This window comes from Onthophagus taurus, chromosome 10, assembly GCF_036711975.1.
Source record: "Onthophagus taurus isolate NC chromosome 10, IU_Otau_3.0, whole genome shotgun sequence".
Classification (NCBI taxonomy): Eukaryota; Metazoa; Arthropoda; class Insecta; order Coleoptera; family Scarabaeidae; genus Onthophagus; species Onthophagus taurus.
In genome coordinates this window covers 4,597,896-4,624,320 of record NC_091975.1, presented here as the reverse complement: position 1 = coordinate 4,624,320, position 26,425 = coordinate 4,597,896, and the positions used below count along the sequence as shown (strand labels likewise).

The window sequence follows — 26,425 nt, the reverse complement described above, 5'->3', positions numbered from 1 at the left end:
TTGCAGCAAATAGCTAACTTCACTTTTTTGTGATTTTTTGACAGCTTTAAAACAATTCAAGTTTAAAGTTTTAATTATAAGCTTTAAATTCACTTTATTTAAGTAGTATCCATCAAAATTGTTTTCATAAATAGTAAAATATATAATAAATTTATTTCAAGAATATAGCGCCATCTATCGTTTTTAAAAGCAACTTGAATCCGTTTATGAAGTTAGATACTAAATTAATTATTTTTGCATTAATGAATTGTTTAAATGAACAAAATTTGATTCATAAGTAATTAAATGACGGATTTAAATGAATTTTTAAATATTTAAAAATAAATTAATGTCACAAATATGTAATGTGTTCTGTGGTGTTGTTGTAGCAAATAGCTAACTTCACTTTTTAGTGATTCATTGACAGCTTTAAAACAGTTCAAGCTTAAAGTTTTAATTACAAGTTTTAAATTCACTTTATTAAACCAATATGCATCACAATTGATTTTATAAATAGTGAAGTATGTGTTAAAATAAGTTTGATGTTCGAAAAATAACAAATCAGTGAGTAAGTTAACATCTTTCTTATAACATAACCTCATGTTATGTTTTGTCATTCTTTTTGAATAATTTGTTTAAACTTAATTGATAAAGAAGAAAAATCTTAGCTAATATTATTTCTTATCATTCTAGTGAGTAGAAAATGGGTGAAAGTTTTTTTTTCCGGAAGAAGAAAATTGAAAACCCCTTTCTAAGGTGAGTAATAAACTTGTGTTTGTTAATAACCGTTTTTAATCGCAAGTGTGGTGGGGCCCCCGTTAGCCTGATTTATCGCGTCGCTCGCGTATTTGTTTTTCGCAAAACTGAAAAGTGCTTGTTCTCAGGTTTTAATTACACTCCGGGGACATGCCCGGTTTGATTTAAGGCCGTCGTCGAGGTAATTAACGCAAAAAGACTACGATGAATCGCGACTCGGAGCAATGCCGCCGCCGCCGCGCGAACGGCGTTAAAACTACCAGTAAAACTATCAGCGACCAAGTTGTATAACTTTATTTCCGGTTTTATGATTAATTTGTTTTTGTTTACTTTTTGTTACACAAAAGGAAAAAAAGAGAAAACTTTGATAATGCCTCGGAAAAATAATGTATGTATTCCTGTGACCATTTGGGGGTCTTCTTAACTCACTCGAGCGCTGATAATTACGGTAACAATACGTGCACCTCGGCCGCTCGGTTTCTTAATGGTCCGGGGGGCCACCGTAATTGGCTCCGACCAAGAAATATACAACAACAACCTAACCAGCAGAGAGAGCCCCGTATGTATGTGAGATACCGAGACGTGCTTGGCCCTTGTAATTGGATGTGCACATTATTATTATCGTCCTCGTCGTCGTCTCTTTCAACATCGTCTTCGTCGTTTTTGTAAATAGACCAACACACTTAAAAAAGACCAAAACGTAGAAATTGAAAGTCGTATTTTAAATATAACGAGACAATTTTTTCTTGAAAAAAGAATTCTTCCTTTAAAAAATCGTTTTGGTTTCATTCTGTTCGAGGGTTTGAGGTTATCCGATACCGTCTCGGAGGCGAATTTTTCCAATCATAAACACGTTGTCTTACGGAACATCAGGTTTAAAACCGCACGAACGGTTCTCGCGAATGAGAACGGGGGGCTCTCTCTTCGCTTCTTCGGCCTTGTCGTTTTTATTCAACCCTACACCTGTCACGTGTTGATTTAACTAGAACACTGGCGCCGGCTTCACTTTTCTTTCTTCATTCGCGGTTTTTTATTTGATTTTTTTTTATTTCAGTGCAAGTGTTACAAGTTATTTTTTGAGCTAATAAATAATTAGATAGGAAATTACGTCAATAAATGAAAAAATTTTAAAATAAACATAACAAACATTGTATGACGCATGATGATAACCATATATTGTGTGCAAGAATCCATATGCTGATAGTAAAAAGAAAATTCTCGTTGTATATAGATGACTACCTCTTGATAGGAGACTAGAAATTGCTTGCAAAAACCATTTAGTACTTGCAGAAGAATAGATATAACTGGAAGGAGACTACATACCGCACGCAGAAGGCTATATCTTGTTTGGCGTTTATTAATAACGACTAAATTCTCATAGGAGATGACTACTTACTGCTAAAGACTAGAAACACTGCCATGTGAAAACATACTTCGTTAGATAGCCAGTATTACAACCAGTTCCGGTCCTACACCAATTGAGCGGCTGCTAGCTTCCACAAAGATGATAACGATCGATGATTTTGAAAGACATCGATGAGTTTACAAACTAACTTGCAGACGATATTGTACTAACGTTAGATAATAGTAGGAAAAACCAGAAAAGACTCAGTACGAGACAAGAACGTCAGAGAAGGACTAAGCTTGACAGATCTTGTAGAAGAAGATATAATTAAAATTAAAATTACTGACGTAATTAAAAAAAAATTTTTTTGTTAAAAATTTCACACCTTCCTTAAAAAGAGATGTTAAAAAAACGATAAAAGGAGATGGTTTTTTAAAGGTGAAAGAGAAGAAATTTCTTGTTTTCAACGCGCGCGGCTGCGAACAACTTCATTAAGAGCAACCGTAATAAATCGCCGGCGCCGTTAATTCCTTTCGTTTTAAAATCGAGCTGTAAAATTTCGATTTACAAATTTTCCTTCTTCCACACACATATCTATACGATGATTTTTATTTTATTTTTTCTTTCATTTTCCCGTATTGCTTATTTCTCGAAATTCATGTCCGTCGTTTTATTTTATTGTATATATATATAAATATTTTTTTTTTTCGTTTCGAAAAAGATAACTTAATGGTCAGCACGAAATTTATCTGGACGCGTTTTAGCTTTCTTGGTGCGGAATTTAAATTCTACGGCGACTCCGGCGCCCCCTGTTAAGTGGTTTATCTTTTGTGTACGTATTGCGTGCCCTCAATGACTCACACAACCAAAGATATGTTTAATAAAAAAATTTCTAGAGTGCTGCACATTTTTTCAAGATTATCAAGTTAAATTTTATTTGGAATTGTTTAAAATAACTTATAAGATTTTATTGGAACGTAACTCAAAAAGTTGTATAAGAAGTTAGACAAAATAACGTCTTGGTGCATAATCGTACAAAATATAAATTAGCTTACACGTCAACGATTCGTGACGTAGGATACGTCGTATATTATTCTTTAAGGCGGGCAGTAACATGACTTTCTAAGGCCGTAAAATCGCCGCTTGACTTTAAAGTGACTCTTGCTGATTATATTGCTGCAACCCGGGACCGTTTAGCCAATGATAATTTATGATCCTTACTATTCTTCTCCACTAAAAATAACTTTTTTATTATTTATTCTTTTAAAGACTCAAAATGTTCTACATAGTCCTTACCAAGCCTTTATCTTTATCTTTATATTTATTAATTGATTTGATTCTTTTTCAAATCAAAACTGAACCATCATCGTTCAATCATCAATAAGATGTCTTCCTATCGATTGATATTTATCTAATTCTATTCGGGTTATAAAAGAGATTCTATGCGTCTCTATTTGTTCTTCTTTCGATGATTTGTTTTTATCTTTATTTTTTCAAAAAATGTTTTCTGGTTCAAAGTCATTAGAAAAAGTACAACCATCAATCTTCGTAACGTCGTCGTCGAAACCTTGTCTATAAATCACCTTCCGAAGCCGCCGCCGCAGCGCGTCTTTTGATTGATGATCAAAGGACGCCGTCTATTAGAATCGGAACTTGTTCGTTTTCTTCTTAAGATAATACGTTCAATAAAACAAAACTCGAAAATTTGGCTAATAATTCAACTTGTATCATTAACATTTTTGTTTATTTCTTATTTGCTCGTTGAACTAATTGCCATCGAGTTGATTGTAGTGTATTTACTTAAGTTGCCTTCACGCAATGTTATTAAACGTAATTGGTTGAGCTATAAAGCTTTATACCTTTTTTTCAAAAAGAAAAGTTCAGATAATTGCAAAATGAAAATATCGATAGAAACTTCTGACTTTACGTTTTGAGTTATTGCATCTTCTTCCTTTATTTCTTTACATTTTCCTTCCTTTATATCATTCTTAATTTATATCCTTCCTCCTTTATATTTTTCTTCCTGGACACCGCATAGGTACTTATTATGGTATACCATAGGTGAAAGTCGAAATGTGCACGCACAATAACAACAATAATACCAACTGCAGCAACGATATAACGAAAATGCTAGGGATATTGTTGCGAATACTTGCTGCTGCTTCTTGTTATTTCTTCTTGTGTCCACGAGATTGACTGCGACCGATAAGAGTTTAAGTCGTTTGTAGTGGACGTTCAAAATTTACAGCAGCATGAATCAAACTCTAACTTTACAATCGAAAATCATCTTGAAGTTTGTGCATAAATCACTGTTTTCTAATCTTGATATCTTAAAATAAAAATTACATTTGAATCAATTTCATCTTACCATTCACAATTTTTTATGTCTCTACTAAAAATAGTGAAGGAGTAAATTCCTTATATATTTATAGATAAATCGCTTTTTAAAAAATTCCCAACGTTTTTGAAAGTGGTAAATCTAGAACTTACAACCTAGACCTAGAACTAAATCTGAATGTTTCTAGTTTTACAATGTGTTAATTAATTATCGTACCCGACGTCATCATATAAGTAGGCAACCAATATCGCAATTTATGTATTGCAATACCAATACTGTGATATTGGTTGCATACTTGCAATAATGACGTCAGGTACGATAATTACTTAACACTGTGTAGAACGAGTGTTAGTTCTGCTTCTAGTTCAATCAAAAAATACAACCTCAATGAAAATATTCTGCTTCTAGTTCAATCTAGCGCTGAATAAGTACTAAAACTAACACTAGACCTAGAATAGTCTTCAGATAACAAATATATGTATAAATATTTCGAAGTTATTATTTTTTTAATACACCTTTTAATCATCTCCTCTTTTCATCTTAACATTTTTCAAACAATAGAACATTTTCATGGTAAATTTGCATCCCTCGAACAATTACTCGGAACTAAAAATAGCAACCTAAGCGGCTTACAAGGTTAAACTAAAATTAAAAATAACTTTGCACTTTTCACAATTCGATTTACTTCCATGTAAAATCTGTAGACTATTTAACGACGCGTCTCTTGGGTTAAAAAAGTAAGTACCAAGTTTATAGACATTTTAAATAGACACCCGATCCGCAAACAACTCAACATACGGTACAACACAACGTCAACAACAACACCACCACCACTTCGCAACATTTAACTATGTGCGCCGACCACGAACCTACATACAATATTACGTTACGTTACGTTTGCTCATTAAGGTTGGCTTACGGAGAGCCAGCCCGACGATCATTATCTCCCTAAGCGGTCCGTGACATATAGATTCCGCACCAGCCCACATACCGAGAGAGAGAGACCCCTCCTGTACGTTTATTCAAAGATATCGACGGTTTTCGATTAGGTTTTAAGGTCGATTAATATATCTATAGGGTATACATACGGTGGTTGTTGATCAATAACGATCGATTTCGTTCAAGATTTGCGGTATACGCGTGTAAATCGAGTTCGAGTTCGGTTGCACAAACGTTACTGCACCGGATATTAAGTTACGAATGTGTGTAATAACTTTAACAACGTGTTTCCGATTTGGGCATTTTTATTAATTTTCTTTAGGTGATGAAAGTTTAAATTTATTTTTTTTAATATTTAAATAAATAAATCTAAAGCGACATGTTGGTTGTACCAAGAGACCCGGAGGCCGTCGAGAAGAAACTCGAGTTGTTTTTGAGACAACCGACCAAGATTTATTTAAGTAGTAGCTAAATCGCCTCGTACATACGTAGAGTGAGAAATATTCCGCGGTATTTAAATGGTACCGACTTTCTACTTGCATATCGATTCGGCAATTAATTAACCATTTGCGGGTCTGGTTCGTTTGCTGTCGTCTCGTTCGTCAATTCATTAAAAAAAGAATAATAAACAATTAATAACTTATAAAATTGTTATCGTGAGCACGATTTTCTTCCAAAACTGTACACTCATTATATGCAAATTGCGATGATCGTTCTTTTAAAGAAAAGAATTTCTTGTTTCCCCGAGGGCTTCACCAAGAAGAGACCGATTACCGAAAGTAAAATTTGACGTCGAAAACGAGCGATATTTTAAAACTCGGATTAAGTGTTATTATAACACGATGAAGACCACGAGGATAATTTAATACTTTCGATTTCAGCTTCAAGATTTATTAATTCGTTTTTCGTTCACAATATAAAAAAGTCTTTGTTTAATTCATTTTTAACACATTAAGAACCAATTTAATTGCTAATATCACTGATCGATTATGTTTTTCGGAACTCGTTCGCTAAGAAGTTGTATATCATCCAGACCGCGGGCTTTAATGGGTTTCGAAATTGGGCCGGGACCAAGTACTAAGAACAATTTGTTCCGATTTCTTTTTTATTTCTTTTTGGTTAGGACCTGTTTTGAACAATAAATTTGATTTTTTTTGGTTTTGCTTTGCGAAAATGTGTCGTCATATTGAAATGATTCTTATTGTGTCGTTGGCATCGTCGTCGCAATATTCATTGTAATGAGGACAACCCACAAGGTGTAATGTATCAATATAATATCGGAACAAACTCACGCTCACTCGTTCACCGGCCGTTCCTACGTAATTTGTACCGAGCTAATCCGTATTATTAACCGCGTGAAATATGGATACGACCGCCGTTCGTATTTCTTTATGACGAAATCCTCGACGGTTTGGAATGTTGTTATAAAGAAAATAAAAAAGTGATTTAAAATTATTAAAATTGCACGATTTTTGTAATGGACTATACACGAAATAACGACAATAAATTACGTTAGCGATTTAAGAACGTAGCATGAAATAAAAAGAAGTGGTTACAAATCGCGTGACGCTATATTATTACATCCGAACTTGGGCTAACCCGCAATCAGAAGAAATTCGGCGGAAGACACAAGAAGAAATAACGCCCCCCCTAGGTGAAAAATATCCTTCGAAGGAAACCCTCCGCCCCTTTTTAAAGCATCTCAAAAAAAGATTCACCTTCTTTTTCGTTTCTTTATTTTTATTGTTTTACCATTACATCTCCTTCGTTTTTTAAGATAACCAAGAAGGAAAAAATCGATTTTTTTCACGAAAAATTTTCCGCATACAAGCGACGATGTGGATGATGATAATAAATCAAGGTGAAATTAATGGATTTCGAATGCGGATCCGAAACAATTTTCTCGTTTTGTTTCGGTTTCTCCTCCTTCGCTTCTTCTCCGGGGTGGTTGTAACTTTTTTTTCTCGCACATCCGAACACGAAAGCTATTCGATTACACTCTCCGTTTTCGCAGTTTGATTAATGATTTCAACCGAGCGATTGCATTCGCGTGGCTTTAATTGATTGTTAGAGGAACCGTTTCGCAAAATCACTTTACACCTTGTTTATTTTGAATTTGAATAAATTTTAGTGTATCAATTTTAACAACTCAAAATAAATCAAAAAATAAAAATTTCTTTATTGTTTTTAAACAATACTTGTACAGAAAGTTGTCGATTCATCACAATGGATTACGCAACTTGATGGATTTTTTTTATTGTTAAGAAGAACAATAACGATTATATGCGAAAGTATTATAATAATCGAGAAAAGAAGATCGACTTTTCATTATTTATTTATTTTATTTGAAACAATTTTTTTTGTCGTCCCCGATTAAACTTAAACATGGAGTTAATTAAGGATTATTGTTATCTTACGAACGAACGACAACACACACACACATCGACTGATTTATACCAGTAATTACGTTCGTTTCTTCTTATCTTCCGGTTGGCGTGTATCGCGGTAGCGATTTCCAAAGCCGAATTGACGTCGACGACGACAGCAACTTTTACGAAATCTATCTTAATAAAACGAAAAGAACAAGAATATATTTGAGACTAATTTTAAGTTCAAATGGGTTTACTATCTAATATAATAACTAAAATAACTAAATATTGAGAATCAGATGCTATGGAAAGATAAAAGACAACGTACAAGACGCTAAAACGTGATTGTGATGGATGAGTAATAAGTCGTTGACGATAGTAAATAACTGGGGGAAGAAAGAACATACTTCACAAGGTGACATCTAATAACATGTCATACTTTTATATTGGAATGGAAGTCAAATTCCATGCAGAAGGATGGGAAGAACCAGAAATACAAAATAAAATAACGTCTGCGTATTATTTTGCCCTATCAAATTTATTCCGGTCCAGAACTGTAGATAGACACTCAAAAATTAGAGTCTATAAAACCATCATTAGACGTATACCGTACTATGGATGCGAAGTAGCGATGGAATGGATAGTGATTTTGCGAAAAGCCGGATATCCGGTTATCCGGCATATCTATCCGGGCATAATGGTTATTATTTCTGGTACATTTCTGACCCTACATTGCCACATTATTGCGATATTTGAATAAAAATGAAATTAATAAGAAAGCTAATAAGATATGTCAACTTATGTGGAATTAATGACAAACCTGATATAAATAAAGTTGTATTAAGTGCAAAAAGTCCTATTGGGGTTGAACTTGATTATTATCTGCACTGTCCAACCCTTAAAAAGATACAAATTCCTGTGAATAGTGGAGTACTAAGTAATAGGTTTTTAATATTCTTTAGATATTTGATATTATGATAGAGAGTGCAAAGATGCTGGAGGCATTTGAAAGAAAAATACTGTGGTACTTAATCTAAATTAAATATTTAGAATCGGGCATTTCGATAATCGCATTCAGCCAGACACAGACTTTTAATTGAGATATAAAACATTAAAATCCGTCAAACCGTTCTCTAATTATAGTCGATTTAGTTTAAATTAATTTTTTTATATTGGGGGCTCGACTTTCTTTTGCAGGAAGTGTTAAACATTGAAATTCGATTAGTGCGTTTTATTTTAGTAAAATGGTGTAAGTTTTATTTGAAATGTTCGAGAAAACGAGTAATTTTTTTATTGAAAGGTTGAGTTTTAACCAAAAAACGATTTAAAACCGCTTCGACCCGTCATCTTTACATTTTTTGTTTATCACCTCCACTATTCCTTCTTTCCACAATAAATTAAGGAGGGGATGTTTGGAAGTTGATTCGCTAATAACGCATTTTAGTTGATGTGCGGGCGTTTAAGGGTGATAAAGTAGTTTTGAAAAATAAAACTTATTACGTGAATTAAGTGATAAATACGTGTTATATTTATGCTAAGTGTTAAGTGATGTTAGTGATGTGATATAGTTGAGATCATCGGATTGCTATTTTATGGATGTTAAAAGGTATCGTATTAATTCATTTTTTTTGTTACAATAAATTAGTTTATGTTTTCTTTCCAGCTGAGCTTCGAAGTAAAATCCAAGGGAAACAACATCCATTCGGTGAGTCGTTTTCAATTTTATTAATTGACCGAAACATATCGGGAAAATTCGCGATTTGAACGGTGTAATTTTGCCAGATAAAACCTTATTTAATATTTAGAATATTTATATAATATTTAATATTTCGAATCGGGCATTTCGACAACCGCATTCAGCCAGACACAAACTTTTAATTGAGATATAAAACATTAAAATTCGTCTAACCGTTCTCTAATTATAGTCGATTTAGTTTAAATTATTTTTTTTATATTAGGGGCTAGATTTTCTTTTGCAGGAAGTGTTAAATATTGAAATTCGATTAGTGCGTTTTATTTTAGTAAAATGGCGTAAGTTTTATTTGAAATGTTTCGAGAAAACGAGTAATTTTTTTATTGAAAGGTTGAGTTTTAACCAAAAAACGATTTAAAACCGCTTCGCCCCGTCGTCTTTACATTTTTTGTTTATTCACCTCCACTATTCCTTCTTTCCACAATAAATTAAGAAGGGGATGTTTGGATGTTGATTCGCTAATAACGCATTTTAGTTGATGTGCGGGCGTTTAAGGGTGATAAAGTAGTTTTGAAAAATAAAACTTATTACGTGAATTAAGTGATAAATACGTGTTATATTTATGCTAAGTGTTAAGTGATGTTAGTGATGTGATATAGTTGAGATCATCGGATTGCTATTCTATGGATGTTAAAAGGTATCGTATTAATTCATTTTTTTTGTTACAATAAATTAGTTTATCTTTTCTTTCCAGCTGAGCTTCGAAGTAAAATCCAAGGGAAACAACATCCATTCGGTGAGTCGTTTTCAATTTTATTAATTGACCAAAACGTATCGGGAAAATTCGCGATTTAAACGGTGTAATTTTGCCAGATAAAACCTTATTTAATATTTAGAATATTTATATAATATTTAATATTTCGAATCGGGCATTTCGACAACCGCATTCAGCCAGACACAAACTTTTGATTGAGATATAAAACATTAAAATTCGTCAAACCGTTCTCTAATTATAGTCGATTTAGTTTAAATTAATTTTTTTATATTGGGGGCTAGACTTTCTTTTGCAGGAAGTGTTAAACATTGAAATTCGATTAGTGAGTTTTATTTTAGTAATATGGCATAAGTTTTATTTGAAATGTTCGAGAAAACGAGTAATTTTTTATTGAAAGGTTGAGTTTTAACCAAAAAACGATTTAAAACCGCTTCGGCCCGTCGTCTTTACATTTTTTGTTTGTTCACCTCCAGTATTCCTTCTTTCCACAATAAATTAAGAAGGGGATGTTTGGAAGTTGATTCGCTAATAAAGCATTTTAGTAGATGTGCGGGTGTTTAAGGGTGATAAAGTAGTTTTGAAAAATAAAACTTATTACGTGAATTAAGTGATAAATACGTGTTATATTTATGCTAAGTGTTAGGTGATGTTAGTGATGTGATATAGTTGAGATCATCGGATTGCTATTTTATGGATGTTAAAAGGTATCGTATTAATTCATTTTTTTTGTTACAATAAATTAGTTTATCTTTTCTTTCCAGCTGAGCTTCGAAGTAAAATCCAAGGGAAGCAACATCCATTCGGTGAGTCGTTTTCAATTTTATTAATTGACCAAAACATATCGGGAAAATTCGCGATTTGAACGGTGTAATTTTGCCAGATAAAACCTTATTTAATATTTAGAATATTTATTTAATATTTAGAATATTTATATAATATTTAATATTTCGAATCGGGCATTTTGACAACCGCATTTAGCCAGACACAAACTTTTGATTGAGATATAAAACAGTAAAATCCGTCAAACCGTTCTCTAATTATAGTCGATTTAGTTTAAATTAATTTTTTTATATTACGGGCTATACTTTCTTTTGCAGGAAGTGTTAAACATTGAAATTCGATTAGTGCGTTTTATTTTAGTAAAATGGCGTAAATTTTATTTGAAATGTTCGAGAAAACGAGTAATTTTTTTATTGAAAGGTTGAGTTTTAACCAAAAAACGATTTAAAACCGCTTCGGCCCGTCGTCTTTACATTTTTTGTTTATTCACCTCCACTATTCCTTCTTTCCACAATAAATTAAGGAGGGGATGTTTGGAAGTTGATTCGCTAATAACGCATTTTAGTTGATGTGCGGGCGTTTAAGGGTGATAAAGTAGTTTTGAAAAATAAAACTTATTACGTGAATTAAGTGATAAATACGTGTTATATTTATGCTAAGTGTTAGGTGATGTTAGTGATGTGATATAGTTGAGATCATCGGATTGCTATTTTATGGATGTTAAAAGGTATCGTATTAATTCATTTTTTTTGTTACAATAAATGAGTTTATCTTTTCTTTCCAGCTGAGCTTCGAAGTGAAATCCAAGGGAAGCAACATCCATTCGGTGAGTCGTTTTCAATTTTATTAATTGACCAAAACATATCGGGAAAATTCGCGATTTGAACGGTGTAATTTTGCCAGATAAAACCTTATTTAATATTTAGAATATTTATATAATATTTAATATTTAGAATCGGGCATTTCGACAACCGCATTCAGCCAGACACAAACTTTTGATTGAGATATAAAACATTAAAATTCGTCAAACCGTTCTCTAATTATAGTCGATTTAGTTTAAATTAATTTTTTTATATTGGAGGCTAGACTTTCTTTTGCAGGAAGTGTTAAATATTGAAATTCGATTAGTGCGTTTTATTTTAGTAAAATGGCGTAAGTTTTATTTGAAATGTTTCGAGAAAACGAGTAATTTTTTATTGAAAGGTTGAGTTTTAACCAAAAAACGATTTAAAACCGCTTCGGTCCGTCGTCTTTACATTTTTTGTTTATTCACCTCCACTATTCCTTCTTTCCACAATAAATTAAGGAGGGGATGTTTGGAAGTTGATTCGCTAATAACGCATTTTAGTTGATGTGCGGGCGTTTAAGGGTGATAAAGTAGTTTTGAAAAATAAAACTTATTACGTGAATTAAGTGATAAATACGTGTTATATTTATGCTAAGTGTTAGGTGATGTTAGTGATGTGATATAGTTGAGATCATCGGATTGCTATTTTATGGATGTTAAAAGGTATCGTATTAATTCATTTTTTTTGTTACAATAAATTAATTTATCTTTTCTTTCCAGCTGAGCTTCGAAGAAAAATCCAAGGGAAACAACATCCATTCGGTGAGTCGTTTTCAATTTTATTAATTGACCAAAACACATCGGGAAAATTCGCGATTTGAACGGTGTAATTTTGCCAGATAAAACCTTATTTAATATTTAGAATATTTATATAATATTTAATATTTCGAATCGGGCATTTCGACAACCGCATTCAGCCAGACACAAACTTTTGATTGAGATATAAAACATTAAAATCCGTCAAACCGTTCTCTAATTATAGTCGATTTAGTTTAAATTAATTTTTTTATATTGGGGGCTAGACTTTCTTTTGCAGGAAGCGTTAAACATTGAAATTCGATTAGTGCGTTTTATTTTAGTAATATGCCGTAAGTTTTATTTGAAATGTTTCGAGAAAACGAGTAATTTTTTTATTGAAAGGTTGTTTTAACCAAAAAACGATTTAAAACCGCTTCGCCCCGTCGTCTCTACATTTTTTGTTTATTCACCTCCACTATTCCTTCTTTCCACAATAAATTAAGGAGGGGATGTTTGGAAGTTGATTCGCTAATAACGCATTTTAGTTGATGTGCGGGCGTTTAAGGGTGATAAAGTAGTTTTGAAAAATAAAACTTATTACGTGAATTAAGTGATAAATACGTGTTATATTTATGCTAAGTGTTAAGTGATGTTAGTGATGTGATATAGTTGAGATCATCGGATTGCTATTTTATGGATGTTAAAAGGTATCGTATTAATTCATTTTTTTTGTTACAATAAATTAGTTTATGTTTTCTTTCCAGCTGAGCTTCGAAGAAAAATCCAAGGGAAACAACATCCATTCGGTGAGTCGTTTTCAATTTTATTAATTGACCAAAACATATCGGGAAAATTCGCGATTTGAACGGTGTAATTTTGCCAGATAAAACCTTATTTAATATTTAGAATATTTATGTAATATTTAATATTTTGAATCGGGCATTTCGACAACCGCATTCAGCCAGACACAAACTTTTGATTGAGATATAAAACATTAAAATCCGTCAAACCGTTCTCTAATTATTATAGTCGATTTAGTTTAAATTATTTTTTTTTATATTAGGGGCTAGATTTTCTTTTGCAGGAAGTGTTAAACATTGAAATTCGATTAGTGCGTTTTATTTTAGTAAACTGGCCTAAGTTTTATTTGAAATGTTTCGAGAAAACGAGTAATTTTTTTATTGAAAGGTTGAGTTTTAACCAAAAAACGATTTAAAACCGCTTCGCCCAGTCGTCTTTGCATTTTGTGTTTATTCACCTCCACTATTCCTTCTTTCCACAATAAATTAAGGAGGGGATGTTTGGAAGTTGATTCGCTAATAACGCATTTTAGTTGATGTGCGGGCGTTTAAGGGTGATAAAGTAGTTTAGAAAAATAAAACTTATTACGTGAATTAAGTGATAAATACGTGTTATATTTATGCTAAGTGTTAGGTGATGTTAGTGATGTGGTATAGTTGAGATCATCGGATTGCTATTTTATGGATGTTAAAAGGTATCGTATTAATTCATTTTTTTGTCACAATAAATTAATTTATCTTTTCTTTCCAGCTGAGCTTCGAAGTAAAATCCAAGGGAAGCAACATCCATTCGGTGAGTCGTTTTCAATTTTATTAATTGACCAAAACATATCGGGATAACTCGCAATTTGAACGGTGTAATGTTGCGAGATAAAAACCGTTTGAACGCTACTCATTGGATTTGTGCTTGAAAAACGGTACCATTCAATAAATTTTTGCATTTTGTGCTTCAAAAATTATAAAGCTTTAATTATTATTGTCAAAACATAAAATAATTTGAAATTGAGTGTAAACCACTCCAACTAATACTAGTATAATCTATGTTTCGACAAAACGAGTAATTTTTTTATTGAAAGGTTGAGTTTTAAAACCAAAATATCGATTTAAAACCGCTTCGCCCCGTCGTCTTTGCATTTTTTATTTATTCACCTCCAGTATTCCTCCTTCACACAATAAATTAAGGAGGGGATGTTTGGATGTTGATTCGCTAATAACGAGTTTTAGTTGATATGCGGGCATTGTGGGGTGATAAAGTAGTTTAGAAAAATAAAATTTGTTACTTGAATTAAATGATAAATGCGTGCTATATTTATGATAAGTGTTAAGTGATATTAGTGATGTGATATAGGACATCATGGGATTGCTATTTTATGGATGTTAAAAGGTACCGTATTAATTCATTTTTTTTGTCACAATAAATTTATCCAATTTATCTTTTCTTTCCAGCTGAGCTTCGAAGTAAAATCCAAGGGAAACAACATCCATTCGGTGAGTCGTTTTCAATTTTATTAATTTATCAAAACATATCGGGATAACTCGCGATTTGAACGGTGTAATGTTGCGAGATAAAAACCGTTTGAACGCTACTCATTGGATTTGTGCTTGAAAAACGGTACCATTCAATAAATTTTTGCATTTTGTGCTTGAAAAATTATAAAGCTTTGATTATTAACATTGTCAAAACACGAAATAATTTAAAATTGAGTGTAAACCAATTTTTCATTTCAAATTATGTGGTATTTCAATTTAATCTTTTGCATATGTTTTCATGATATATTTACTTATTTAAAAAGAATTGTTTATAGAAAATAATCTTTACAATGTCCCTCAACCAAGTTGGTGCGTGGATTGTCTAAGTTGCTACTTGACACAATATCTATTCTTGAAATGATCTGAAACTCAAAAATCAAATGATGTTTTTTCCTATATACTTGTGATTATCGTTTGAACTAGAACTTGAATTATTTTTGTTATAAGTACCGTAATGCATGTATTTTTCGGTAGTAAAGCTGTTTTCGTCTCGACAAAATAAAACTTGTTACTTGAATTAAATGATAAATGCGTGCTATATTTATGATAAGTGTTAAGTGATATTAGTGATGTGATATAGGACATCATGGGATTGCTATTTTATGGATGTTAAAAGGTGTCGTATTAATTTATTTTTTTTGTCACAATAAATTAATTTATCTTTTCTTTCCAGCTGAGCTTAGAAGTAAAATCCAAGGGAAACAACATCCATTCGGTGAGTCGTTTTCAATTTTATTAATTTATCAAAACATATCGGGATAACTCGCGATTTGAACGGTGTAATGTTGCGAGATAAAAACCGTTTGAACGCTACTCATTGGATTTGTGCTTGAAAAACGGTACCATTCAATAAATTTTTGCATTTTGTGCTTCAAAAATTATAAAGCTTTAATTATTATTGTCAAAACATAAAATAATTTGAAATTGAGTGTAAACCACTCTAAATAATACGAGTATAATCTAATTCAAGCTTTTTAAGGGGGGAGTCTCTTTTTCTCAATACGTTCTTGAGATACGATTTTTTTTAATTTATATTTCATGACACAAAGAATAAGTGTTTTAATTATTTGTTGGGCACCTGATTCTTTTGCAGGAAATGTTGAACATTAAAATTCCATAGTGCGTTTTATTTTAATAAAATGTAAGTTTTATTTAAAATGTTTCGAGAAAACGAGTAATTTTTTTATTGAAAGGTTGAGTTTTAAAACCAAAAAATCGATTTAAAACCGCTTCGCCCCGTCGTCTTTGCATTTTTTGTTTATTCACCTCCAGTATTCCTCCTTCACACAATAAATTAAGGAGGGGATGTTTGGAAGTTGATTCGCTAACAACGCATTTTAGTTGATGTGCGGGCGTTTAAGGGTGATAAAGTAGTTTTGAAAAATAAAACTTATTACGTGAATTAAGTGATAAATACGTGTTATATTTATGCTAAGTGTTAGGTGATGTTAGTGATGTGATATAGTTGAGATCATCGGATTGCTATTTTATGGATGTTAAAAGGTATCGTATTAATTCATTTTTTTTGTTACAATAAATTAGTTTATCTTTTCTTTCCAGCTGAGCTTCGAAGTAAAATCCAAGGGAAACAACATCCATTCGGTGAGTCGTTTTCAATTTTATTAATTGACCAAAACATATCGGGAAAATTCGCGATTTGAACGGTGTAATTTTTGCTACCAAATGATGTGGTATTTCAATTTAATCTTTTGCATATGTTTTCATGATATATTTACTTATTTAAAAAGAATTGTTTATAGAAAATAATCTTTACATTGTCCCTCAACCAAGTTGGTGCGTGGTTTGCCTAAGTTGCTGGTTGACACAATATCTATCCTTGAAATGATCTGAAACTCAAAAATCAAGTGATGTTTTTTTCTATACAGTGTGTCCGTAAAGTAACGGATATAGGCGATAAAATCATTATAAACGGTTTATGGAAAAATCCCTGAAACGGGTCTAAAGATTTAAATTTTTTGCAATTATTTGGTGTAGATTTTAAATTTCTAGATCATACTTTCGATCGAGATGTTGATGACTAAAATTGGTCATTATGAATGGTTAAGCTTTGGAATGAGACATTGTTTATCGAAATCGGTTGACTGGTTCTCTTGTTATATCCTATCTAATTGGGGGCTAGAAAAATTGGGAGCTAACTTCGCATAGATAATAGATGAAGTAAACTTGATTCTGTTCACAAGGTCTACAAAGTTTTTATCAGACATCCAGAGTAAACTGAATGAATTAGATGACAGATTAATACAAAAACATTTAGATTCTTGATTAAATAAGAAAAAACTGTTATAAACTTGTAACTTAATAATTATATTAGATCGAATCTTCTTTTTCAAGACAATTATTTCTTGTTCTTCGCGGTTCGTTCCGCGGCTTCCGAAGAAGAAGAGAGTTAAAGGTAAACGAAGAGGAGAAGACGACTACGAAGTCGTTTGAACGTGTCCGGCAATATTAATTGATTATTAACCTTTTCGCTACAATTCATCCATAGAGAATCGTCCCCGTTTAATTATTATCTCGCAATTAGCGGTGAGCGCGACCCATTCTTCTTCTTCATCATCATCTTCGTCGTGTTCTCTCGTCGCTTTATAAGAACCTTGAATATAACAACAACGGCTGAACAAGTGAGAGAATGAGAAAAATCCAAAGTTGAAAACCGTTTATCGGGCGTTGTTACGTAAGTAGATCACCAGGAAGTAAGACAAAAGTAATTAAATAAAATTAATTCGCCGCGTGCTCTTAAACTGTACTAAGAACTGGTCCAAAACGGCCTTAAACGTAAATAAACTCGGCGGCAACGGTCTCGCGTGGAAATAATACCTTTTAACTCGCGGCGTTATCTTAAATAGATAAATTGGGATTTAATGAGTTAACGAGAAACGGTGTTAAACTTCTCTTTAAACTAAAACGTTTAATTACACTTTACTCAATCTCTTTTACAGAGTTAATAAAAATCGCTTTTCAATGATTTTCTTGGGGATAAGTTTTTCTTCATTATAATTTTTTTTAATCATTTCATTTAAAAATAAAACCGTATCGAAAGTCGGTGTTAACGTTGGAAGCACGTACGTTTCGGGGTCTCCTCCTCTTCGTGGAATTAAGAAGACGTCGAATGAAAGACGAAAAGAAAGAAAGAAAGCAGCGGAGTTAAAAAAAGGGATAAAAAGAACGATCACATCGGGAGAGAAGAAGTTAACAATAAAAACGCCGCGAAAAGAAATCGAATGTAAACACAGCGGAGCCGGAGGTCGTTATTTTCTCTGACGGCATTATTACGACCGCGGGATAGCGGCGGCGGCGTTGTTCTTCGCGTCCCGAAGACGCGAAAATCTTTTGCAACAATTGTGTCTCTCAAGAGAAAGAAAGACGTTACTGTTGTTGTCATTGTGAAATCATCAATAAATTGTCAATGAAAAAGATCGAAACAACGTTTTGAAAAATCACTTAAAGTTATTATAATGATTGAATAATTTAGTTGAAATTAAAAATTTTAAATTGAATTAAAATCTTTCAAGTATCATTTGGTTATATTGGTAATTAACGCGGGCAACAACATTAATTATAAGTTTAGTCGCGCATAAATTTCTATCTATTCTCATTTGCAAGAAGCCGGACGCGATCCGGAGTGGCGCCAACTCCGGATGGCGCGTTCCGTTTAATGTTAAACCGGCGCGAACCAAGTACTAGAAGAAGAAGACGAGACGAAGATGAAGAAGAAACGAAGAAATAGACGAAGGAACACCGCGAGGACGACACGCCAGTTGGCAAATGAGCTTCACTCGGAACTTGCAGAATAATCCTTAGCACTAAGCAAAAGAGATGGAGAGAGAAGAGCAACTGTCTAAGAGCTAATTCCTCATAATGGGTTTATTTAAAGCTCGACCAAGTGCAATTGTCGAGAAGATGAGAGAGATTGTAGTTGTTTTTGACGTTGATGAGTTAATGTATTAGTTGAGAATTATTATTGGCTAATTCTTCGTAAGTATATCAAGTAAATCGCAAAAAGAATGATTTCTAAAATGATTTATTTACGATTCTCTACGTGGACGTTAAAATCGAAGTTAAGTATGACGTTTTCAAGGAGGCGAAGAAGCACAAAAAGAGATCTTAGTTTCCTTCTCTTTTCTATCTCTTCTTCTTGGGCGTTTATTGAGCCGTAAATTAATACGAGTTATCTAATGTATGGCGTCATATGGTTGTGGGCTTCTTGTAAATGGAAGATGAAAAAAAATTACAAAACCAGTGTGTGTGCGTCTCTATGTGTGGTTGCTCCCGAGCGCAGTTAAAACCGTTTATAGAGTCGAGTTTTGACTTTGAGCACAATTTTATTGACACCTATCGTTAAATCTAAATTTTCTAAAATCACTTTCTCTTCTTTTCTTATCGTTTTTTTTTATTCTTCGTGTTAATTCCATAAACTATCCAATTAAACCGGATACCGAAACCGTTCTTCGTTCAATTTGTAATCGTTATCCAGATCTGGATAAACGAGATTAGATCGATTAGATTTATTTATAAAGCAACCAAGATTCTAGATGAAGAAAAGAAAAAAGAAGTTAAAAGGTGAAACGAAATGGGTCGCTTTTACGGTGTTCGATTCGTTTACGGAAACGAAATGCGGCGACGGCTTCGATGGACGTTTCAGGCGAAATGGCTGAAATGGGAACGCGAAGCACTGCGCCAGAGAATCACCCCGTGTTGTTAATGTTAATTAATTAACGGCGAGCGTTAAATCGTAAAACGACAAACGATAAGTCGACGTTAAGATTTATTTAGTAGCTGCGGCGGCGAAACTTTCAAAGTTTCAACTTTGTATTTAAATACACTACCACGTAATTTATTTATTTCTCCAAGTTGTTCCACTTTTTCATTACTTTTTCAGACATCATTTAGACAAAATGTTTTGAATGGAAATTTATTCTCTTTTCGAATAATCGATTCTTTTTAAAATTATATTTAATAAAAAAATTTTTTCGTAATTTTTCTTCTACTATAAATCTTAGATCTTTAGCCTGATTAATTGTGGAGTGGCAGAAAAGTTTTGTTAATCTCTATCTTGTGCATCCATAGTCATTGCCAAAATATCTATCCTATAATTGTTGTAATTCTATCAAATACGGTAAAAAAGATTACTTCTGAATGATATTGCTTTAACGCATGATAACTCTACCTAAAATGCATTATTTAAATTGAATCATTATCCAAGATCTTGAAATTTCAATCTTAAAATTCCTGAAATACTTTTTTTTTGTGCAGTTTTGATACAATTTCTCGATAAGATTTCATTGTTGATATGAATGCCAGTTTCGATCTTAACTTAACCGTGACTTAACTCGAGTTATTCGGCGCGAAGAAAACTTAAAACCGTTTACGCAAGAGACACACACACACACGTTCGCAACCGCTGCTGTTGCCGTTGAGATACAGATCGCTCGTGTGAGATACCCAAATGGAACCGTTAAGCATTGACTTATCAACTGTGTTAAATACAATGTATCTCTTTCTACGTGACCGAACATTTCAAATCGTAAATTGACTTCAACTTCAACATCAATTTCCTTATTCGTTTTTCCTTATTCCCTTTTATTAACTTCATTTTATTTCGATAAAATTTTAAACGTTCAAATTCGCAAGTTTAATTGTGGGGGTTATTAACTTTATTTCATCGATTCTTTTATCGGTAGAAGGCAAATAAAAGATCGTTAAACTTTAAGTTTAACGTTTTAATTTACGTATACCATTAAAAGGAAACGTTTTTAACGATTCTGTTATTTATTTATTTAAAATTTTAAAATTGTAAAGTTCAATGCTACAACGATTTCTTCGTTCATTTTTACTATCTTTATTTATTTTTTGATTATACGGTAGTAATTTAAATCGCTAAACGAAGAAGCTTTTAATTTTATTTTTTTCGTGTTTTTTTGTGTACATTTTATTTTATGGGAGTTGGAAACGCGAGCTGGAGCTCGAAGAACGCAACAGCAGCAGCACTGCATAAGACGAACACAGAGAGATACCGAAGTGGTAAATTATGCTCCTAGGTCCGGTTCGAACCTGTCGCCTATTTAGAAGTGAGGAGAACCTCTATGCGCGACGATAACTGTACCTCCTTCTGCTGTTGGTGCTGCTGCCATCGTCGTCTCTTTCCATACCAGCGATATTTTCATGATATGCGCCAAGTTTCAACAGCAACGTTTCTTCAACGCCCCATTAAACTCAGATGAACGGTTACTACTTTACCGATTGATTCAGATTCAAAGCAAAAATGTTGAATAAAAAGTCTTTGTGTATAATACAAATTGGTACCAATTGAATTTTAAGGTCACCGGGTACATTTCACGACTATTATTACTCTTATGGACAGATGTTTATAAGAGACGTTCCATAAGAGATCATAACCCGGAGTCTATTATGTCGAGCATCCAAACACGATGACTGTGCAATAAACGCTTCTTCAACTTCAACACACAGACACTGCGCCTATTCTAAAGTTTTTTTCGTCGTCGTCATCAGTGTGTGTAACAGAAACCGATCTTTAACCGTATTTGATTGGCAGAAATAGGCCAATAATCTTCTTCTTGGACGACGAGATTAAAAAAGAAAGATCAAGAATATCATGAAGATCAAGAAGAACGAAGGAAAAGCGCTTATTATCTTTTTAAACGGAAACACCCTCATCGTTTAACGTAATTTATGGTTTGGTCTTGGAATTTTCTTACTCTTTTTGCGAAATATAAACAAAAATTTAAAAATCTAAAAATAAAATTAAATCCTTCTAGAGATTTTATTTTATTGAACATTGGATATAAACGATCCCATTGACGTCGTGATATATCGACAGGTGAGAAGACTCTTGGTTAGAGGATTCTAATTGCGAGCCAATTGTTCACTTTATAAGGAGTCGAAGGAGAGGAGTAGAACTCTTTGGGGTCTCTTAATAGGGAAATACGTTAGGTTCTCGCGCTCAGCGGGATGAGCTTCGGCTTGAACCATCTCGCCAATTATCGCCGGAATGGAGGTAGGTAGTATGTATAGAGAAGAACGAGTTGCGTTATTGATCGATCCTTCTTATGCTTCACCGTCTATTCGAAATTGAATTTCCGCGAACGAAAACAACCGTTTCGTTTTTAGAGAGATCAATTTTCTTTATGAAAACGAAACGAAACGAGGAAACCGAATCACGTTTAAATATTGACTCACTTCTGAGAAGGAGTCATAAATCCACTTTGAGCGAGTAAATAAATTTACTTTACGCGGTATTTCAATTTGCATTTTCTTCTTCTTCTTCTCCTTCATCTTCGACCACGTCTTCTTCTTCTTCTTCGTCGTCGTCGTCTTCTTCATTCGAAAATCTCTCGAGGCTTCGAGCTTTAAAAAACAACCGCTTAAAACCGAACCCGAAATTACGACGGTCGATTTTTGTTTACGACCGCGGAGCAAATCTTCTTCTTCGACTTCTTTGCTGAATATGGAAATATCATCGACGACGTTTAAAGCAAATAGAGACACAATAAACTTTACGCAATATCTTTGATGCGGTATCTATTTTGCGCAAAAGGTCGAAAACGAAAGATCACGTTCTAATTGTAAACGAAAAATAATAGTAAAACGATGGTTTCATATGATTTTGAAACTATTTTGAAAGTTATTTTATAACATTTTAAATTATTTTAACTTACCGCACATTTTGAAGTGTCTAATATTTCAACTTCCGTTGTTACATTGTCGAAGGTTACATTATGCCTGTAGAGGAAATCTGAAATAAGAGAATAAAGTATATATTTATTTATTCTCAGCAATGACTAATCTATATACAGGGTGTCCCGTTAAGCGTACGGAGCGGCTGTATCTCTAGAACGGTAAGGCCAAGAGGTTTGGGAAAAAAATCCTTATAAGCAAAGTGACCAAGAGAAATAGCTGGAAATTATTTTGAAGTTCGTAATTCGACCGCTAGGGGGCGTAACTGCCATTGAGAAAAATAAAGTTGCCGCTATCTCAGAAACTTAGACGATGAGCTATAACTTTGACACCATCATTTAATAGCTTGGATAATACCGCATCGCTTTTGTTTTGCGATATGATTTGGGCAAATCCAAACCTTTTATCACAAATGCTATGGATGCATGAAGCATCTGTCTACAAGCTGATGTAAACTTGCATAATATGCATTCTTGGTTCGAGCAAAATCCACATTGCTTTCACCCCTTTATCTATTGGGTAGACTAAACGACCTGACTTTTCAAGAAAAACCAATAACCAGGAAAAATATGACAAAACACTAAATACCAGTAAAAACGTGTCCAGGGAAGAGACTTAGCAGCGCTTTTTTTTCGTCGAAACTAGATTAAATAAATGCATCGAGGTTTATGTAAGACATTTCGAACATTAGTGAGCTATTTTTGCCAAAAATTTAAGTTATTCTAAGTGTTTCGGTTTATTTTGTTTTATTATCATTGTTGATGTTTCATTGATCCGTTGGCTTTTCAACACGCCTCAAAAGTAGTTTTGAAGCAGTTCTAAGCTTGGATAAAGTGTGAAGGAAGGTTCTAGATAATAAAATTTTTGTTATCTCTTATTTGTTTCCTAAGGTAACTTGATCCGATTAAGGTATATGAATTTTTAACATTTTCTTTTATAATTCGAGAATGGATGGAGATATCGAGATGCGGTTTTCACTAATATTTAGCAAATTTTATGGTGATTAACGGTCTGTGAAGTAAATAGTACCGTTCCATTTAACTTTTTTTCAAAAATCACAAAAATATGTTACCGCTGCAGATAACGCCCTGTAGCTTATTTGTTTTAAACCAAGCGGTCTTACTGAAAATATCTTTTAAAAGAGCATGAAATGCTCTTTCAAACAAGACCAAAAATATTCAAATCGGTTGAATGGTCCAGGAGATATTAAAATGTAAACATTTGAAAACGCATTGGCCTCCCCCTCCCTTATTATGACAGACATGAAAAATATTGCAAAACAAAAGCGATGCGGTATTATCCAAGCTACTAAATGCTGTTGTCAAAGTTATAGCTCATCGTCTAACTTTCTGAGATAGCGGGAATTTTATGTTTCTCTATGGCAGTTACGCCCCCTAGCGGTCGAATTACGAACTTCAAAATAATTTCCAGCTATTTCTCTTGCCCACTTTGCTTATAAAGATTTTTTTCCCAAACCTCTAGGCCTTACCGTTGTTGAGATACAGCCGCTCCGTACGCTTAACGGGACACCCTGTATAATGACAATTTATTTCTAGTGTTAGTTGTTATTTTAGTGTTATTTCTAGTTTTAATTGTTATCCAGTATTAGATTGTGGTATATTTTTATTAAACGAAAAGTAGAACTAACACTAAACCTAGCACCAGAAACATTCAGGTTTTTTAAGACTCTGAGTTTCCGAGTTATCATAAGGACGCCACCTTTTCCAAGCAAAACTTTTCCTTTACAAAACTACCTATGTTGACGCTATATTGCATTTTATGTGGGACAGTGCAAGTGCATAGTAGTTTTGTAACTATGGCTACTGCATTCATATATTGCGAGTTATATGAAATTCCCTATATTGTATGAATGTAAATATTTATTGGAATAACTACAATAAAATTATAGGACAAAGATTGTAGCATTTAAAAGCGAAACCTAATAATTAAAATGAAAATAAGAATGCTGAAAAAAAAAAGGAAGATGGAGAGAGGAAGATTCCCAGTAAATCCACTTTCTATCGATCGACCGTCGAAGATACTAATTGTTTATTCCGTTTGGCTTTTGGTTTATTTGAGTTTTTGTAAAAGGGGGAAAACCGAGGGGGCCATTATTTACCTCCACCCATTGTTGCCGAGGCCCGACGCTTTTTTTGCAGCCTAAAAGTTTAACTTTCCCCAAGAAGAGACTCTATGCGACGACCAAACGCAAGAAATGAAAGAAAAAAATTACAAACCACCTCTACAACACAGAGAATCGTGACGTACTTTCATACAGACCATATTTATAATTATAGATTTTCTATGGAAATGCGACTCAGAAACGATTTCATAGAGAAAAAGAGAGAGGAATAGAGGAGAAACATCACAATAAATATTGCAAGGTTAAAATATCAAAAATACAACTTAAACATAAACCAAATAATAATAATTAAACTAACTTTCATCTCCGCTTGAAAAGTGTTTTTGATATAGGTAACTTTAATTAATCGACAGATGTAACTTTATTCTGACAGTGCTAATTGGATAAAAATCGAAAAGTGATCGACACGATCTTCAGTTTAACAAAGAGAGAAGAGAGTAAACGAAAATGTGTACTTGTTAATTCATGACGCGACGTATTGTATGGGGAATGATGAAGCATATTTTTTGGTTTACTAATTTGTCATTGAAGAAGCAAATTTTTAACCTAATTTTTCGCGTTCACTTGTCGACGTCGACGACGTCGTCGTCGTCGTTTCCTCCTTGTCCGGATCGAGAGAAATGGCGAATAACGGAGCCGGATCTGAAAATGGCGACGCCGTTAGTACTCGGAAATTTTACAGTAAAAATTGTCGGGGACGAGCCGGAGATTAATTTCACTTTAGAAACTTTTCTATTTCCGTAACATTACTTCGCGTATTCCTTTTCACTCAATCATCATCGTCGTCTTCTTCGTCTTCTTCATCAAAAGTAAAAAAATATAATTTGCTATAAAATTTTGTAACCAATTAACCCATGACATGGGTACACCGTGAAGTTAATTGTTGATTTAAGAAATCTGGTGATGATAAAGATGAAGTTTTTTCTTGTTTGGTGATCAATCAAGATTGGATTGTTCGATTGGTTAGGTCGGCAATTTTAGTAGTTGGGTTTGGTATCGCTTAGAAATCGTGGTTAATCCGGCAACTTAATTAATTTTCTCGACACTACTACAGTGTCGAAGACGACAACAACTACGACATCAAAGTCATCAAAAGATATAATGAAGAAGAGAAACGGGGCTAACACCGTAACAAAAAAAATGTATTTGTGTTTTTTTCTAACCGCATCGTCACCTAGATTTCGCCTCTTAAAACAATCGTAATGACACTATCAATAATAACAATAATCAAAGATATGCTATGAATTAGTGGTAAACGATTATTATTAAAGAAGAAAAAAATGATAGTGATGATAATAAAATAAATTAAAATATCGTCATATGTGGTGGTTTAGAAATCGTAACCTATATTCCTCATCCAAAGTAACAACTAACTTATACGTTTCGTTCGCGGTGTGGACGCGCCCTAAAGGAGATTGTGAGCCACTTCCACAAAGTGATTTAAGCGATTTTCCGCAGGTGATGAAACCGTGTAGTCATAATGTTAAATTACTATTGTCGGAAGTAATATTATCTCTTTGAAGAGAAAGGTTTCTAACACATACTGACCGACATCTTTTCAAATTTTCAAAATACTTTACCACTACGAGACATTTCAGTGTAGATTAATAAAAATCATACACAACAATATTCCCAATCTCTTTTCGCATTTAAAATTAATAAACAATAATTATAACTTAT

General features: G+C 33.1%; 1 protein-coding gene across 3 annotated transcripts in view; it reads right to left on the bottom strand.

The window, feature by feature from the left end:
- Positions 1 to 26,425, bottom strand: part of LOC111428145 (ras-related and estrogen-regulated growth inhibitor-like) — a 70,944-nt gene that overhangs the window by 4,170 nt on the left and 40,349 nt on the right. For all 3 annotated transcript variants that reach the window (XM_023063557.2, XM_071199535.1, XR_011641673.1), the window contains one exon: positions 22,584 to 22,660. In XM_023063557.2, coding sequence (XP_022919325.1) covers positions 22,584 to 22,660 — 77 coding nt within the window. Of the gene's footprint in view, positions 1 to 22,583; positions 22,661 to 26,425 lie in introns of those variants that run through there.